This window comes from Harpia harpyja, chromosome 10 (genome assembly GCF_026419915.1).
Source record: "Harpia harpyja isolate bHarHar1 chromosome 10, bHarHar1 primary haplotype, whole genome shotgun sequence".
NCBI classification, from domain to species: domain Eukaryota; kingdom Metazoa; phylum Chordata; class Aves; order Accipitriformes; family Accipitridae; genus Harpia; species Harpia harpyja.
The window spans coordinates 12,930,225-12,948,309 of NC_068949.1; the positions used below are offsets into that span (position 1 = coordinate 12,930,225).

Genomic DNA, 18,085 nt, shown 5'->3' on the forward strand with positions numbered 1-18,085 from the left:
TTCTTATGTAGTCTGTATATGCTTGGTGTTTGAAAGAAAATCTCCATGGTTTATATTTACGTAGGAGGTACTTCACCTGCGCAGTGGGAGGATATCACAGGCACCACTCCGCTGACGTTTTCAAATGACTGTGTCTCATTCACAACCAATGTTTCAGCCAGGTATGGTAACAGAGCTTGCCAAATGCACTTAGGGAGTAGTTTCCCTTGATTGACAAAGTGCGTAGTTGTGGGGCTGTTTTTTGGCTTTCTGTAAGTCTTTTGCAAGACTGATGAAGCGGTAACGGACCAGATGCTTCTTTGTCACTATGTATCAGCATCCCACACATCCAGTGTTGCACATGAAGCTTTGTCCTGGCCTTTTCTGCTGTGGTGATGTCTCCTGGCAATCACACATGCTGTTTCTCTAAAGTCTGCAGTGCCACACAGGGGTTTGTTTGTCTGCAAACAGCAACAGAAAGGAAAGTTTAAAATGCTCATTCAATAAAAAATTGGGGGGATTCATAAAAAAATATTTGTTTAAAAAGTTAAACACATTCAGTTTCTCGCTGTGGGCTTTTTAGTTGAAAATTATGTAAAATTACTCTCACAAAAATATCATTTGCCAAAAAATCATGGTTTGAAATTAATTGTGATGGACTTAGTGAACTTACATGCTGATGGGAGGCATTCAACAGGATCTGTACAAATCATGCATCCTAGTGGAGAAAATTCATGGTATGCCAGGTAAAGAGTTTGTCATTCAGTACATAACTTTTGCACCTATAAAAAGCTTTATAAAGAGAGAGAATTGCTGAAAGAACCAAATAGATCAGGGCTGAAATATTGCGTAAAGACTCATACAAACTACAAATTAAAATATTTATAACTTGTATTGAAATTGTCGTCAAACTCTTAATCATAGGCTGAGAAAATGACAGGATAACATCTACCTCTTCGGGAAGCTTCACTGTGGGGATATTTGGGTTCAACCTATATGGGGGATATGATTTTGCTTGTATGTATGTGTTATAAAGGAGATTGTTTTAGCAAATCAAATGTACAGTGAAGCATCAGCACATTACAATATACATGGTGTGTGGTCACAAGAAATACAATTTCCCTGCTTTGGCTTCAAATGAGGGTTAAATAGACAGTTTTATGAGATATCAGTGTGAGAAGGGTCAAATAAGTATATCAACATTTCATTGCCAGGTATTCTCATTTTTGGATGGTTAAAGCACCACTGAAAGTAGGAGGAAAATTACAGCTTTGGAAAGTCTACAAGGACAGTACGCATGCAAAATGGCCAAGGATCACAGGACATGGTTTCTCTTTAAAAGCTTAAGCAATATTTGAGCACAATGAAAAGTTGATTTAATGGTTTGCTTTTTCCCCACTCAGATTTTGGCTCGCAGACTGCCATCAAGTACTAGAGACTGTTGGGCTGGCAACACAGCTTTATAGAGAATTAATATGCGTTCCTTATATGGCAAAGTTTGTGATATTTGCCAAAATGAATGACCCTGTGGAATCCAATTTGCGTTGCTTCTGCATGACGGATGACAAAGTGGACAAAACTTTGGAGCAACAAGAGAACTTTGAAGAAGTTGCAAGAAGCAAAGACATTGAGGTATATTTCTTACTCACAGCTGACTTTCTCCTTGTAAATGGACAATGTGTTTTCCAGGTGGCAACAGATCCTGCAAAAGCCACTATAAGCCCAGTTAAATAAAGGTTCACAGCAAGGCTGTATCAAAAAATTTCTTGAAAGGAGACCAAAAAAGGACAAGGTGGGGGGAGTATGAGGACCTGTCTCCAAATGGATGCCTCAGGCCAGTCTGCAGTGGGTTTTGCATGCGCTGCTGCCGAGTAGCCCTGGTTGGGCTTTGCAGACAGCTGACGTGGAATTCCTTCTCATTGGCCCCACAGACACACAGTCATGAGTAGGGCTGGTTTGTGGTGAATACGTAGTCGCCAACACACTGTTTCTTGAAGGAAACCTACACATTCTTACTGTAGAAGAGCCACTCATGTAGCTCACGTTTTCCCAAACTGCCTGCACTCATAAGATCTTGCCATATTGCACAGTGATCTTCTAATTTGTTGTTGAATTTAATCTGAGTGGGGACTTGCGCTAAACTTAGGAACTATGGTGGGAGAAATCACGATATACTTATGTGCATGGATCTACTGTGAAAAGAGGTTTTATTGACTTTTATTTATTGCTTTGATAGGTTCTGGAAGGAAAACCTATTTACGTTGATTGCTATGGAAATCTGGCCCCTTTGACTAAAGGAGGACAGCAGCTTGTTTTTAATTTTTATGCTTTCAAAGAAAATAGACTGCCATTCTCTATCAAGGTAAAAGCAAAACAAGCCAAATAATTCTGCTGGTATTTCCCGCCCTCTCCACCCCCAGTGATAACACTTTTTCAGCCCGATAGGACTAACTTGCCCTGAGAATGTAAGTATAATTGTTTAATATGTGAATAACATGGAGATGGTGCTTTGCATGAAGCCACAAAAGACCTGCTGGCAGAGCTGGGACCAGAATAACCATGATATGGATTCACAGCCTTTTATTAAAACCATATCTCAAGTTAGACTTCCAGAATATTACCAGTAGATCACTATTTCCCAGGGAGTAAGCAAAGGAGATGCATTCAGTAACAAACTGTACAGCAGAACAGCCTCCAAGAAGTGTGCACAGGCTGTTCATCTCTAAATTACCATGAATGGATGCTCACTTCCCTTACCGTTATCATAGCTGCCGTGCAAAAGAAGTTTTTAAGCATTTTGGTGAGCACAAGTGCAAAACGTGGCAGAAAAAATGAAGGTGAGCAGAAAATGTCTCTCAGTAATATCCCAGTATGAAACTATCTGGTTGGACTCACTCAACATCTTGTCTTGCATGGATTTACCATCAGAGAGCTTCAGGCTGATCTAATTCTTTCATGGTAATGCCTTTTCTCCTTCAGCACCTCAGGCTGAGCTCCAGCTCAGTAACATTGGCCTTTACCCATTAGATAGCTTCTTGCAGAAAGAAACTCCGAGAAACTCTCCAGAAACCTCCTCTAGGTATCTGAATTACTACATATTACTACACTGTACTAAAATTTCCTTTCTAGGTAAGAGACACCAGCCAGGAACCTTGTGGTCGATTATCGTTTTTGAAAGAACCAAAGACTACAAAAGGACTGCCACAAACAGCTGTTTGCAACTTGAATATCACTCTGCCAGCACACAAAAAGGTATTTGTTAGGAAAAGTAAACATTTTCCTTAGGGTTGGTTTGGTTTTATTTTTGCTCCTTTAGTTTTTGTCTTTTTTTTTTTTTCCTGCTAGCGATAAAGAATCCCTGTGAAATGCCAGTAATGAGAATGCTTTGGAATATGATAAAGGCTTTTAAAATTTATGTTTTATTGGTTTCCTGTATGTAGAGTGCTTTTAAAGTCTCTTGTTACTGTGGTGTCAAGTTCCTATAATTTTTATGATTCTGTTTACAGCTCATGCTTCAGCCTGCAAGTCATAGGTTTATGCTTTCAGTAATGTCACGTGTTGATTTGCACTGGATGTAAGATTTTTTTTTTCTTTTGTGTTGACATTTTGGATTTGCTTTGCCTTATAAATCAGCTTGCATTTTGTGCTCCCAATTTGGTCCTTTTCATATCCTGATATTCTTTTCCCTGCTGTCCATTATAATATTCCTTGTCTCTGCAATGCATCTTGGGACCAAAAGGAAACAGAGTCAGATCAAGATGATGAGGTAATATAAACACTGTCTTCTGTTTTTATTTCCTTCAGATTTAGTGAAGAAAAGTAATGTTATAGAAAAAACCAAACAACTCTTTATAACTATGGCATTGAAATGATACCTACAGAATAACCGTAACCTCAACATCTGATAGTCTGTTGCAAAACAGTAGAAGTACACAAATGTGCAAAAACCACGATTATTTATTATGAAATTAAAGCAAACATTGAATAATAGCAGTCTAAAACTTACCTTGTTTTCTTCTGAAAAAGGATATAATCATAAAATTCAGACCAAGTCCATTTTTGGCAAAATCAAGAATAGTTTAGTGGATATGATTTTACCTCTTGGAATAATACTGCCAATGCTTTGTTAACTTGTATTTCTGAGAAGGAAAGAAGTATTGCTGAGGCCACGATAGTGGCCTGTAACATTTTACTCCTGAAAATAAAGTGGATTCTTCTGAAAAAGCAAAATAACCAAGACCAATTTCTAAATATTGTGTACAAATCTATTTTCAAATAAAACTCAGATATTTGTAGCTTAAAAATCCACTGTTTGCTGGAGACTGCAACATTAGATTGTCAGGAAATTGAGTGGGTTTTACTCATTAGAGGTAGTAACAAATGAGATCACCTTATAAAAGAAACTACATAGCATCCTGTTCACCTAGCAGCAAAGTTTTCTTCTCTTCCTGGTGGCAAATAAATAGCAGTAGCCACCTGCTGATTAAAATAATAATAATAATAATAATAATAATAATAATAATAAAACAAACCAAAACCCCCTTTACATGTTAAAAAATAATAATAGCAACCACATCACTTTGTCTCCACAGGATTTGTTCCCAGTGAGCTATTATACAGCTATAACAATAGTTTTCTTTCTAAACAAAGCATATTTTTAGCCACATAGTCAAGTGAGCTGATTTCTGAAGGACTTTTAATACTCAAGACATCACACTAGCAGCTATGCCATTGAACGCAGCAACTTATGATGCAATTTATTAGTTAACAATAATAGTCTGCTTTCTAATCTGCATCTTTGCATTTTGTGCCTATTAAAAAAATCCCCTCCCATGCCTTTTTTGTCCTTAATGTATTCACTTTAAAGCCAGTGTACATTGTGGTGTATGTGCTTTCAGGACAAATTAATTTGGGGAGAAATATTTGATCGGTCTAAGTTGTACTCTTATGAATGTTTTATGTCTGTATCTGTAGTCTTTTGTGTTTCTAGCCAAAGGTGGTTTATTTTACAGAGAATGAATAATATCATACTATTTCTAGTAGTGTAAAGTGGTTTATTGAGTGATAATGGGGTAATATATTATTGAGATACTTTAAGGCAGGATCATGAGCTACATCTGCTGTCTAAGCTCTTCTGCCTCATAAGCAGAGATGTTGTGAGCAGGAATGAACCCAGGGGGTCATCTCTTAGGGTTGCAGTCCCTTCCTTCACTTGCCCCAGAAGGGTAGTAATTCACAGCAGGTTTCTGCTACCTCCAATAGCCATACTCCCTGCTCCACAGTGCCTGACACTCATTACATGGCAGACAGGAATGGAGACTGGCTCTGTCCATTCCCTGCCTGCTTGCCCAAATTTGCCTTCAGCATGCCTTCCTGAAGCTGAACGGAAGCATCTGTTCTCCCTTGTGGGGATGTGTACTGCAAAATGCGGCCCATCATGCTAAGGTTTGATGATTGTTCTGTTCAAATAGGGGATAGCGATACTAAAGGCACTAAACAGTATTATGTTTTGTTGCAGACGGAGAAAGCTGACCGGCGCCAGAACTTTGTCTCCCTTGCTTTACGTAAGCGCTACAGCTATCTGACTGAGCCTGGAATGAGTGAGTTGCTCTTACCAAAGTACTAAACCATATATACAGGATTTTTCATAAGAAGAGACATTTTTTCTATAAACGTTGTATTTGGTGTCACTCTGGAAAAAAAAGAAAAAAGAAAAAAACACCTGTGTAAAACAAAACTCCTGGATGGTCTGTGAACTCTTGTGTTGTGAGAGCTTGAAGAATCCTGACTGGCAAATGTCATGTGTTAGTTAAGTAAAAATATAGTAGTTTTAAAAAGTGCCGTGTAGCTCCGGAGTCGGAGGATTGCAAATTGCTTTCAAAAAGAGTCTGTTCCTCTTCCCTTTGAAAGATTAGAGAGAGCTGCTGTAGAAGGGATTCTTATGCAAAAGTTCAGCAAGGCTGGAGAATGCCATTCAGATAAGCGCTTAAATGTTTAGATGCTTAGCCAAAATGGACTCTCTCATATTTTATATTTTCCCTCTTCTTTCTCCTTCCCTTCCCTTTGTCCTCTGTTCCCTGCAGATGCTTTTTATTCCCTGGCACCACACATTGCTTCCTCTTAAACTTATGTTCCCCTTGACCAGACCTGTGGCATTTCTTTCCTTCCCTTTTAAATACAATAATGTAGTTTGCTTAGCTTTTCTTCCCTCACCTCTCCTGTCTGAGGTTGACTGCTATTGTTCCCCATTCCCAGGCTTTTTCTTGCCTTTTTTTTCCCTCATGAATTCTCAGTTGCTACCCTGCAACAGACCCTTTGATATAATTCCATAAAATCCATAGACAAACTTCATCGGGTCTTGGGAGTTCCCACTGGATGGCTGCTGTTTAATAATCCTATAAGATCTGTGGCTTCTTTGGATCAGATGTGCTCCAGAATATATTACACTTCTCAGGCCTGGAAGAAGACTTCAAGCATATAACATCTGAAGAAGCTATCAGATCTGCTGAGACATCTTGATGGACTGTTAAGGTATTGTCAAAGGCTTGATGGGAACTGAGAGAGAGGGAAAAGGAAGTTGCTTGAAAGGAGTTTGATGGCTGTGGATGTTGCTTACAATTAGTTTTTCAGGCCTCAGGGGGGGGAGAGGGGGGGGAAGTCGTCTTATTTATTCACCAAAGGTCCATTAAGTCTCATTTCCAAAAAGTTGGAGGGGAAAAAATCTAAAACCACTTGAGCTCCACTCAAAAAAAAAAAAAAAAAAAAAGAGGGGTTAACACAGTAGACCTGACCATTCTTTTCACCATTCTATCCCTTTCAGCAATGGTTACTACTTAAGGCTGTGAGCTACCCAAAAAGGGTATGCAAAAATGATTGTGTTTGCCAGGAAAGATCGTAGATAGTGCTTTGGCCATCAGCCTGAGCACCACCTCCTGTGCACACGTAGCATGTATTCAGCAACTGCTGCTACTACCTGCACCGTGCTGGTGCGAGGGGAGGATGTGATCTTGGAGGTGCAGCTCCTCCAGAGAGCACACACTACCCAACACAGAGCCAGGACTGTGGCTGTGGCTGCTTTACACTGCAGGGTGTTTGTTTCAGTGATTGGATATGAGTGATAAACCTCTACCTATTTCCAGTGAATTTGATGGCACAGTTCCTGCAGTTTTGGTAGCAGCAAGGGTTGTTCTTTTTACTCACACAAGCTTGTGCATGCATGCATGTGCACACATACAGATTTTTTATCTCTGCACCCCTGCCAGTGCCGGTGCAGAAGGATATTCCCTTGCCTCCCTGTCCTCACCCCTGCTCAGGGAAAGGGATGAAAGGGCCCCTTGGCTCTTCCCAGCTGTGAGGTCCCCACAGAAGAGGAGTGCTGCAGCGGGTTAAACCTGCTCGGTCCTGGCTGTTTGCTTGCAGCTGAAGAGGAGCAAGCCTGAGCGGAGGCCACTTGTATGGGTTCACTCAGCGCTTTCAGTTATCAGCTGCAAGCAAGGAAGTGTAGTTTGGTGCACAGAAGGTAGTAACTAACATCTGTTTTCTGATAAAAGCTTGGATGCAGAGTGATGGAAACTGTTAAGGCCAAGAGTTTCCAGTAGCCAAAAAGGGCTGTTATATAAAACCACTCTTTAGAATATTACCCCACTCTAAAGTCTTGCATGGTTGTGGGGATTTCTTTGCTGTTTCAAAATAGTAAAATTGCCCAGTTCCCTGCTGTTTGAGTTATGTCATAGCTGCACACACTGGTAAATTGCTCAATTTTCTTTGTACCGGTTCTTCTTCTCAACTGCAATAAGGAGCACAGAAAAAGCATCTCAAACATGTCTGAATCTGTGATTTAACAGGAGAAAGAGCAGTTAAGAGGGGAGCCTGTTGGTTTGATTGCCTCACTAGCCAGTTGTGATGGACTGGCTCATCACAGCGCAGTGGGGTCCCTGTAAAGACATTTCCAAACATAAACTGCTGAACAAGTTGTTTTGTTATTAGTTCTTTTCAGAATGATTTTGGGGTTTGTTTCTTGGACTTGGGACTGTATGAACTTTTGGTGAATGTTAGCAGCTGCTGCTAATTAATCTTCATAATAAAGTGTAGCTTGTTTAATGAAGTACACTATGCTTTCTTCTTTGGGGGAAAAAAGAAGTATGTTTGCACTTAAAAATAAAATTGCAAGGAAAAATGGATGTTTCTTGATATAGGCTGTGCCAGTCAGGCCTAACATTCAAGCTCTCTTCAACCTAAATGTTCTCATACTGCAATATCACCAGCCATCCACATAGCCTCTGGGCTTCAATTGGCTTCTGTAGGACCAGCACATTTCTCCTTGCAGGATATGGACCTGTAGTATACTGAATATTCACTATTCTATAAGAGTGTGTGTGCTTTAAGTTTAACAGTTTAGTATTAGCCTTGTTAAGCTTCTTTCATTGTAAGTTACTGTCTGTCTATAAGACAGATCAAGCAGGCTTGACAAATTATTAGTGTAACTTCAGAGAAAGGTATGCTGAATAAGTTGTTTGGATATTTTAGCTCCATTTCCAACTCCAACTTTAAAGAAAAAAAAAAAAACCTCTAAGTTACTTTCAATGTCAACTCTCTGAATGTTACTGCTGTATCAGAGGATATGTATGCTTTAATGGGATTCCCAGAAATACTGTCTTCTGGAATGAGTACCTCCTGTGCTGCAAAATGTGGTTGATGATGATTTTGTTTGAAATGCCTATGAATAAGCTGAGTGTTCTGGGGGATGATAACAGTTAACAGGTTTCTCCTTGCCAGGAAGTTTTTGCATAATATATTGTTCTTTGACTGCTTTTCTAACGTTACCTTTTGAGAAATGTAAAGTTGAACAGGTCTGTCTTTGAGCTGATACAAGAAATCTCCTCAAAAGGTACCAAGACACTACATCTTGTAGAAAAAGTGTACTCTTCTTTTAATGGCCTCTTGTGAAATGATTTTGTAAGGTTTACATATTTGTGCTTAATACAGCATACAAAATGTATTAATCTGTGTGCTCGTTTTGACATGATATATTGTGCATGAATAAAAACTGATTCAGTTGCTTTGCTTGCTCACGTTTATCATATATCATACTTTCCATATTTCATGTATGACATATGCTTCTTAAAATCATTTCATGTAAGTTTTACTTTAGTTTTTACCAAACAAAAGGAATATCGCATGAGAAACAAATGCAAAAGTTCCTTTTCTTTGTTTATTTTTGTTATTTTTTTAAAATATTGACTCAGAAAAGCTCTTGCTCTTATTGGCTTTGTGAGTGTGAAGCATATCCGAATTGTGCATGGGAGATACAGATTTGAATTTATTCCAGTTGCTTCACAGTTTGCACATCAATTGCCTGTCACTTAAAGGAATTTTGGGTTCTGCATGAAATAGTTCTGAGTGGTTTAAAAAAAAGATTTTAGCTATATAATGTCATTTTACACAAGTTTATATTTTGTATAGGTTCAATATCTGAATAGAACAACAACAGAAATTATTAAAAGGATAATTCTAATAGTTGTGCAAAGCAGAGACATACCTAAACAGGCAAAATAGCACTGTTACGAATATTCCAGAAGTAGCACATCAGAAAGTCAATAGGAAGTAAGAGAAGAAATTTTGATGTGGCCTTATTTTTACCTTATGCATTCCTTCTTTGTGTTTTCTGTTCTTCATTGTTTGCAGATTTGGTTGCTATGTGCTTTTTGTCTTTCATTTCATGTTGCTTTTTGGTTTGAACCAGTCATCAGTATATGGCTCATTCCTATATTTTTCTTTCCTTTTTTAAATCTTCTTTTGCCTCCTTCATCCTAACTCATGCAAACAATTGTACTTGCTTTTTGTAATATTACAACGTTTACTGACCAATTTTCTTCTCTGGTCTCTCTGTTTTTCAATCATTTTTGTTGATTTTTATGTTTGATTTTAATTTAACAATTTAAGAAACAGTTGAACGGAGTGCAGGAGCAACAAGATCCCTACCTGCTACTTACTCATACAAGCCATTCTTTTCAACACGGCCATATCAGTCATGGACAACAGCTCCAATTACAGTGCCTGGGCAAACCAAATCAGGCTTCACTTCCTTATCAAGCTCTTCCTCTAACACTCCTACAGCTTCCCCATTAAAATCAATATGGTCTGTTTCTTCTGCTTCTCCAATCAAATCCACATTAGGAGCTTCTACCACATCTTCAGTTAAATCTGTTAGTGATGTAGCATCTCCGATTAGATCATTTCGGACAATCTCTTCGCCAATAAAAACTGTGGTATCACAGCCTCCATACAACGTACAGGTTACTTCAGGCTCTTTTGTCAGAGCTCCCGCAGTCACAGAAGCTGCTAGTCTAAAAGGGCTGGCATCCACTACCACATTCCCCCCTCGGACATCTCCAGTGACTACAGCAGGATCTCTCTTGGAGAGATCATCCATAACCATGACACCTCCAGCATCCCCCAAATCCAGCATTAACATGTACTCTTCAAGTTTGCCACTTAAATCAGTCATCACATCAGCATCTTCACTTTTATCGTCCCCTCTAAAGTCAGTGGTGTCACCTGCTAAGGCAGCAGTTGATGCTGTTTCATCCTCTAAAGTCATGATGGCCTCGTCTCTCTCGTCGCCAGCAAAACATGTAGCTGGGCACACAGATGTACCATTGCTTAATGGATCTGTGTCACCTTTGAAATACCCACCTTCTGCCAACATAATAAATGGATCCAAGGCTGCAGCTGTTTTTCAAGATAAGATCGCTGCAGCTGCACATTCTGCAAGTTGTGCTGCTAACGCAGTTGCTGACACGGCTGAGAGAGTGTTTTCAACAGCTACAACAATGTCATTTTCTCCACTCAGGTCATTTGTGTCTTCAGCACCATCAGCTTTCCAGTCAATGAGAACTCCTCCTGCAGGTGCTTTGTACACAGCCCTTGGGTCAATATCTGCAACTACCTCATCAGTAACTTCATCGACCATAACAGTGCCGGTATATTCTGTAGTCAATGTTTTGTCTGAACCAGCATTAAAGAAGCTCCCAGAGTCGTCTTCACTTACAAAATCAGCTGCTGCGTTACTGTCACCTATTAAAACATTGACTACAGAGGCACGCACACAGCCTCCCTTTAATCGAACTTCATCTCCAATAAAATCATCCTTGTTTTTAGCACCCTCTGCTCTCAAATTGCCCACACCATCTTCTTTATCCTCCAGTCAGGAGATACTGAAAGATGTTGCTGAAATGAAAGAGGATCTAATAAGAATGACTGCAATATTGCAGACAGATGTCGCAGAGGACAAACCGTTCCAACCTGAGATACAAAAAGAGGGTAGAATTGATGATGAAGAGCCCTTTAAAATTGTTGAGAAAGTAAAAGAGGACTTAGTAAAAGTTAGTGAGATTCTGAAAAAAGATGTGTGTTTAGAAAGTAGAGGGTCGGCTAAAGTATCCAAAAGTGATCAAGGACACCTATCTGAGGATGACTGGGTAGAGTTCAGTACAGAGGAGATTGATGAAGCGAGACAGCAAGCTTTGACAAGTCCTCCTATATCTGTTCCAGAGAAGGTCCAAATTAAAAATAAAACCATGTCGGAAAAGGATTATAGCTTGTCAAAAGTTATTGATTATTTAGCAAATGATATCGGTAGCAGTTCATTAACAAACATAAAGTACAAGTTTGAAGAGGGGAAAAAAGAAGGTGAAGAGAGACAAAAACGCATTTTAAAACCAGCTATTGCTTTGCAGGAACATAAACTTAAAATGCCTCCAGCCTCCATGAGGCCTTCAACATCAGAAAAGGAGTTATGTAAAATTGCAGATTCATTTTTTGGAACAGATACTATTTTAGAGTCTCCAGATGACTTTTCTCAACACGATCAAGATAAAAGTCCCTTATCTGACAGTGGCTTTGAAACGAGGAGTGAAAAGACACCTTCTGCCCCACAAAGTGCTGAAAGCACAGGGCCAAAACCACTTTTCCATGATGTACCCATCCCTCCTGTCATTACCGAAACAAGAACTGAAGTTGTTCATGTTATCCGCAGCTATGAACCATCATCCGAAGAAATTCCAGAGCAGAAAGCAGAGGAGCTACCAGCCTCAAAACCTACCCCTACGTTTATGGAGCTGGAGCAAAAACCTGCTGGATCTATTAAAGAGAAGGTTAAAGCTTTTCAAATGAAAGCCAGCAGCAGTGAAGAAGACGACCATAAGTGTGTCCTTAGTAAAGGTGTCCGAGTAAAAGAAGAAACTCATATCACTACGACAACTAGGATGGTTTATCATAAACCTCCATGCACTGAAAGCACGTCTGAAAGAATTGAGGAAACAATGTCTGTTCATGACATAATGAAAGCCTTTCAGTCTGGACGTGACCCTTCCAAAGAACTGGCAGGTCTGTTTGAACATAAATCATCAGTAACGTCCGATGTTAGCAAGTCTGCTGAAACTTCACCACAACATGCAGAGAAGGACAGCAAACTGACACCCAAACTGGAGCGAATAATAGAGGTCCATATTGAAAAAGGTAATCAGGCTGAACCTACTGAAGTCATTATTAGAGAAACAAAAAAGCATCCAGAAAAAGAAATGTATGTATATCAGAAAGACTTACCTCGGGGAGATATTAACTTAAAAGAGTTGGAAAAACACGATGCTTTTCCTTGTTCAGACGAACAAGGTCAGCAAGAAGAAGAGGAGCTCACGGCCGAAGAGTCACTTCCTTCTTACCTGGAATCCTCTAGAGTTAACACTCCCGTGTCCCAGGAAGAAGACAGTCGCCCTAGTTCTGCTCAACTCATGTCTGATGACTCTTACAAAACACTGAAGCTTTTGAGTCAGCACTCAATAGAATACCATGATGATGAGTTGTCAGAACTAAGAGGGGAGTCTTACAGGTTTGCTGAGAAAATGCTTCTTTCAGAAAAGCTAGATGTGTCTCATTCTGATACTGAGGAGTCAGTTACTGACCATGCTCTACCCCTTAGTGCAGAGTTACAGGGGTCTGATAAACGATGCAGAGAAAAAGTAGCTACTGCCCCCAAAAAAGAGATTCTCTCCAAAATCTATAAAGATGTATCTGAAAATGGTGTAGGTAAAATGTCTAAAGATGATCATTATGATAAAGTGACAGTGTTACACTACACTGGAGATGTTAGTAGTCCAAAACATGCAATGTGGATGCGCTTTACTGAGGACAGATTAGACAGAGGTAGAGAAAAGTTGATGTATGAAGACAGGGTGGACAGGACTGTTAAAGAGGCAGAAGAAAAACTGACTGAAGTATCACAGTTTTTTCGGGATAAAACAGAGAAGTTGAATGATGAGCTACAGTCTCCGGAGAAAAAGCAACACAAAAAAAATGGCAAAGAAATGCATTCTAGCCAGAGCTCTGCCAGCAGCAGCCCTGAGAAAGTTCTGCTCTCTGAATTACCATCGTCCGGTGACGAATGGAGTAAGGTGAAGCAGTATGCACATGATGGGAAATGCTTTCCCAAGGTGGATGAAAGAAAAGCATCCAGTTTGCCCAGCAGTCCTGAAAAAAGGATATTTGTGCAACCTGCAGAGGACTCTAAACAAACTATGGAACACAAAGGAAGTGCTCAGCAGACTGGAGTACCTGAGGTTTTGCAGACTGGATTTCAGCTGAAGCAATCAAAGCTCAGTTCCATTAGGCTTAAATTTGAACAAAGTATAAGTCCAAGGAGTAAGGATGTAACTCAAGAAGAGAAAAAGCTGGATGGTCAGTCCAAAATTCCAGTAAAGAAATTGCAAGAAAGTAAGTTACCAGTGTATCAGTTTTATTCCAGAGAGAAACACGCAAAGCAAGTAGAGGTCATTGATGGGAGCACAGCTTTGCAGAAAGAGGTGAAAATACAGGAAGATTTTGTTCCAGGTAAAGGGAAAGTTATCGAAGACTTTCGTGCTTCAGACACACAAAGCCAAAGAACTGAGATGAGTAAAGGCATGCCAGAACACTTTTCAGAACCACTGGCAAAAGACCTGGCATGTGGCTCAGACTCAACAATGAAGGGACAATGGGACAAAAAAATCTATAGGACATGGGAAAGTCCTGGAACTTCTAATCATAAAACACAAAAAGAAAAACTTTCACATGTGCTGGTTCCAGATACAGTAAAAGAAAACCATGTTGAGCATGCCGAAGCTAAAACTGACAAAAAAAGTGAATTTATCACTGTGACAGAGCACAAACTGGCAGCAAATGGAATTCATTCAGAAGAAGTGAAGGAACTGACTGTCAAATCTCCCTCAAAAAGGGTTTTATACAGAGAATTTGTTGTCAGGGAGGGGGAACATAACGGTGAAGTGGCTGATAAAATATCCAAAAGGAAAGAAGAAGTTGCTGTGTCCCATATTCCAGTCAGAATTGTTGAGGAGAAGAGAACCACGCTTGATGGTGTCTATGAACTTTCAGCTAAAGTATCCCAATCAGCTGTGATTAAGGAGAAGGTTGAGAGGCAGATTGATTATGTGGAAGATGAAAAAATAAAGCATTCAGAAATCAGAAAAGTTACCAAGCAGCAGAGCTCGATAGGTCTAAGTCGTCCTGTTGCGGAAATGGAGATATCCCCTAGCAAATCACCAGATTCTTTAGAATGTAGTCCAGGAAAGGAGTTTCCTTCGAGTGAGTTAGTTGACCCTGGTGCCAGTGATTACTTGGATAAAGTTGCACCACTAGTAAGCACTGAGGGAGTAAAAGAAATTAAGACCTTACCTGTTTATGTCAGTTTTGTTCAAGTAGGAAAGCAATATGAGAAAGAGGTGCAACAAGGAAATATTAAAAAAATTGTCAGTCAGGAGAGTAAGACGGTACAAGAGACAAGGGGGACATTTTACACAGCTAGACAGCAAAAACAACCTCCTTCTCCGCAGGGCAGTCCAGAAGATGACACACTAGAACAAGTGTCCTTTATAGATAGCTCTGGTAAAAGCCCTTTAACACCAGAAACACCGAGTTCGGAGGAAGTGAGTTATGAGTTTACGTCTAAAACACCCGACTCACTAATAGCTTATATCCCAGGCAAGCCCAGTCCTATACCTGAGGTATCTGAGGAATCAGAGGAGGAAGCAGAGGCTAAGTCAACATCTGTAAAACAGGCAGAGGTTGAGGAATCACAGACTGACAAAGCATTACCTAATCATATAAATAAGGACTCTAACAAAAGACCCAAAGGTAACAGAGTTGCCTACATTGAATTCCCTCCTCCTCCACCACTGGATGCAGATCAAGGCGAGTCAGAAAAGAAGCCTCATTATTCCACTGAAAGTGAAATGGAGATGACAGAAGTGAACTTGCAAGATGAACATGACAAATGCCAACTGGCTGAACCTGTCATAAGAGTACAGCCACCGTCTCCTGTGCCACCGGGAGCAGATGTCAGTGACTCCAGTGATGATGAATCTCTCTATCAACCCATTCCACTTAAAAAGTATACATTCAAACTGAAAGAACTGGAAGATGACCAGAAAGAAACCTCAAAACCCAGAGGCCCTGAAAAGATTGAGAAACAGAAAGAGTTAGGACATCCCACTTCTGGGAAACCTAATGAGTTTGACATTGGGCTTGATTCACCCCAGAATGATGTAGTGCAAAATGGGAGTAACAATGACCAGTCTGTCACAGAGTGTTCCATAGCAACCACTGCAGAATTCTCCCATGATACCGATGCGACAGAGATTGACTCTCTTGACGGTTATGATTTGCAAGATGAAGATGATGGTTTAACTGAGAGTGATTCTAAACTTGCAGGTCCGGCAGTTGAAACCAAAAAGGACGTATGGACTACAGAAGGCATTCTAAAGCAGACTGATCGCTGCTTTAGCCAGAGTAAGCTTGAAGTCATTGAGGAGGAAGGCAAGGTAGGCCCTGAAGAAGACAGGACACCTTCCAAGGGTCCAGCTTCTGAAAAAGCCGGAGATAAGAGTGAACAGAAGTCAGGGGCGCAGTTTTTCACTTTGGAAGGCAGACACCCTGACAGGACTGTATTTCCTGATACGTATTTCAGTTACAAAGTAGATGAAGAATTTGCAACACCTTTCAAAACTGTGGCCACCAAGAGTCTAGATTTTGATCCGTGGTCCAATAACCGAGGTGATGATGAAGTGTTTGAGACTAAATCAAGGGATGATGAGGCTAAACCATTTGGTCTGGCAGTGGAAGACAGATCTCAAGCAACAACACCTGATACAACTCCAGCCAGAACTCCAACAGATGAAAGTACGCCAACTAGCGAGCCCAACCCCTTCCCATTTCATGAAGGGAAGATGTTTGAGATGACTCGCAGTGGTGCAATTGACATGAGCAAGAGGGATTTTGTTGAAGAAAGACTCCAATTTTTTCAGATTGGTGAGCATACTTCTGAAGGGAAGTCAGGGGACAAGGGGGAAGGGGATAAAAGTACAGTCACTGCCATCACACAGCCACAGGCAGGGGACAACACTGTAGAAACAAACCTAGAGAGACCAGTAGAAACAACAGCAGTTGAACATAAGCCCATCATCCAGGCCAGTGGAGATTGCATGGAACAAACACTTGGTAGTAACTCACTGGAAAAATCATCGGCAGCGGTAAACGCTTCTAAAGTTGATCCCAAATTGCGCACACCAATTAAAATGGGAATTTCTGCTTCCACCATGACTCTGAAGAAAGATGGCCCTGGCGAAGTGACAGATAAGATAGAAGCTGTGATGCCAAGTGGTCAGGGATTAGAAAATGAAACTGTAGCAGTGATTGTGAGTTCAGCTTCTAGCCAGACAAGCTGTAGGCAAACAGAAAACACTGATTTTCCAAAAGATAATTTTAATAACAACAACAATTTGGATTCATCTGCTGTCCCTACAGATGATATTACCTGTAATGTAGTGCTAAAAGAACATTTGGAACCGAAATGTTCCCTCCAGAAAGCTAATCAAGCAAAAAGCACTTCAGGAAAAGGTACAGGGACAACACAAGGACACAGAGTAAGAGATAAGCAAAAACCACATGGAGAGCAGCAAAAGTCAACAGAGTTGGTAGGGGCTAGAGGAAAATCAAAGCTTCCTGTAAAGGCCAGCTCAGTAAAAGAAGTCTTTTCACAAAATAATCTCCAAAGCAATACAGGGAGTAAAGTGAGAGGGGCTAGTAAGCCTGACAAAGCAAAACAAAATAATCCTTCTCCCTGTCTAGAAGCAAGGTCTAGGATTCCTGTAAAAAATACACATAGGAGTAATCTAGCTAGAAGAACTCCAGCCCTGCCAAAACAAGAGCAGGTAGAGAAAGAAAAACCAAAACAGCTTCCTTCTAAATTACCAGTAAAGGTAAGATCTACCTCCGTCACCATGACAACAGTTAAAGTAAGAAAAAATCAGCTTAGGGAGGTATGTAAACATTCTATTGAATATTTTAAGGGAATTAGCGGTGAGACATTAAAGCTTGTGGATCGTCTATCTGATGAAGAGAAAAAGATGCAGTCAGAGGTCTCTGATGATGAAGAAGACAGTACATCAAAGAACACATCCTTATCAGAAGCTACTCAAGTTTACCAGCCTTCCATTACATCGAAGTCTGCTAGAGACATGAGAACAGAGGCAGCATCTATAAAATCAAAGATTGAAAAGGCCGACAGTGAGAGGAGGAGGAGTAAGAGGACTGGTGAGAATGAAGGCAGTCAGGTTTCTGGAGCTCTCATGGCTCACCTCGTGGAGATCAAGCCTAGTTTGTAAAACTTTCAACTTGTTGATCCTAGTGCATGAACTGTTGTGATTGCCTGTGGAGTGACTTAACTTTAGTTTTCATTCTGTCATTGTCATCTGTATGTGCTGTCTTATACTCTTCTTTCTTCCTTCAAACAAATCCTGTACTGTAGAAAGCTAGTGAAGCATGCCGAAGACATTCATGTAACTCAAAAATTGATGTAACTCAGAAATTGAAAGATTTCTTCTGTGACAGCAAATTTATTCTGTCAAAGTAGAGAAAGTAGATGATAATCTGGTCTTGGTGGTTTCCACCACTAATTGAACAACTTGTGTACAGTCTAACAGCTAGATTGTCAGCATGTTTGGTTTCATTACACGACATCATGTAGTTTGACATTTGGCTTTACACAGGTGAAAAT

General features: G+C 40.2%; 1 protein-coding gene across 25 annotated transcripts in view; it reads left to right on the plus strand.

Annotated features, from left to right (window-relative positions):
* ANK3 (ankyrin 3) overlaps positions 1 to 18,085 on the plus strand; it is a 388,642-nt gene that overhangs the window by 343,845 nt on the left and 26,712 nt on the right. For 17 of the 25 annotated variants that reach the window (XM_052800053.1, XM_052800057.1, XM_052800054.1 and 14 more), the window contains 7 exons: positions 65 to 161; positions 1,383 to 1,611; positions 2,216 to 2,341; positions 3,109 to 3,231; positions 3,719 to 3,745; positions 5,498 to 5,579; positions 9,922 to 17,622. In XM_052800053.1, the coding sequence (XP_052656013.1) occupies positions 65 to 161; positions 1,383 to 1,611; positions 2,216 to 2,341; positions 3,109 to 3,231; positions 3,719 to 3,745; positions 5,498 to 5,579; positions 9,922 to 17,622 (8,385 nt within the window). The remainder of the gene's footprint in view (positions 1 to 64; positions 162 to 1,382; positions 1,612 to 2,215; positions 2,342 to 3,108; positions 3,232 to 3,718; positions 3,746 to 5,497; positions 5,580 to 9,921; positions 17,623 to 18,085) is intronic. The other 8 variants (XM_052800069.1, XM_052800070.1, XM_052800071.1 and 5 more) reach the window with 4 other exon arrangements.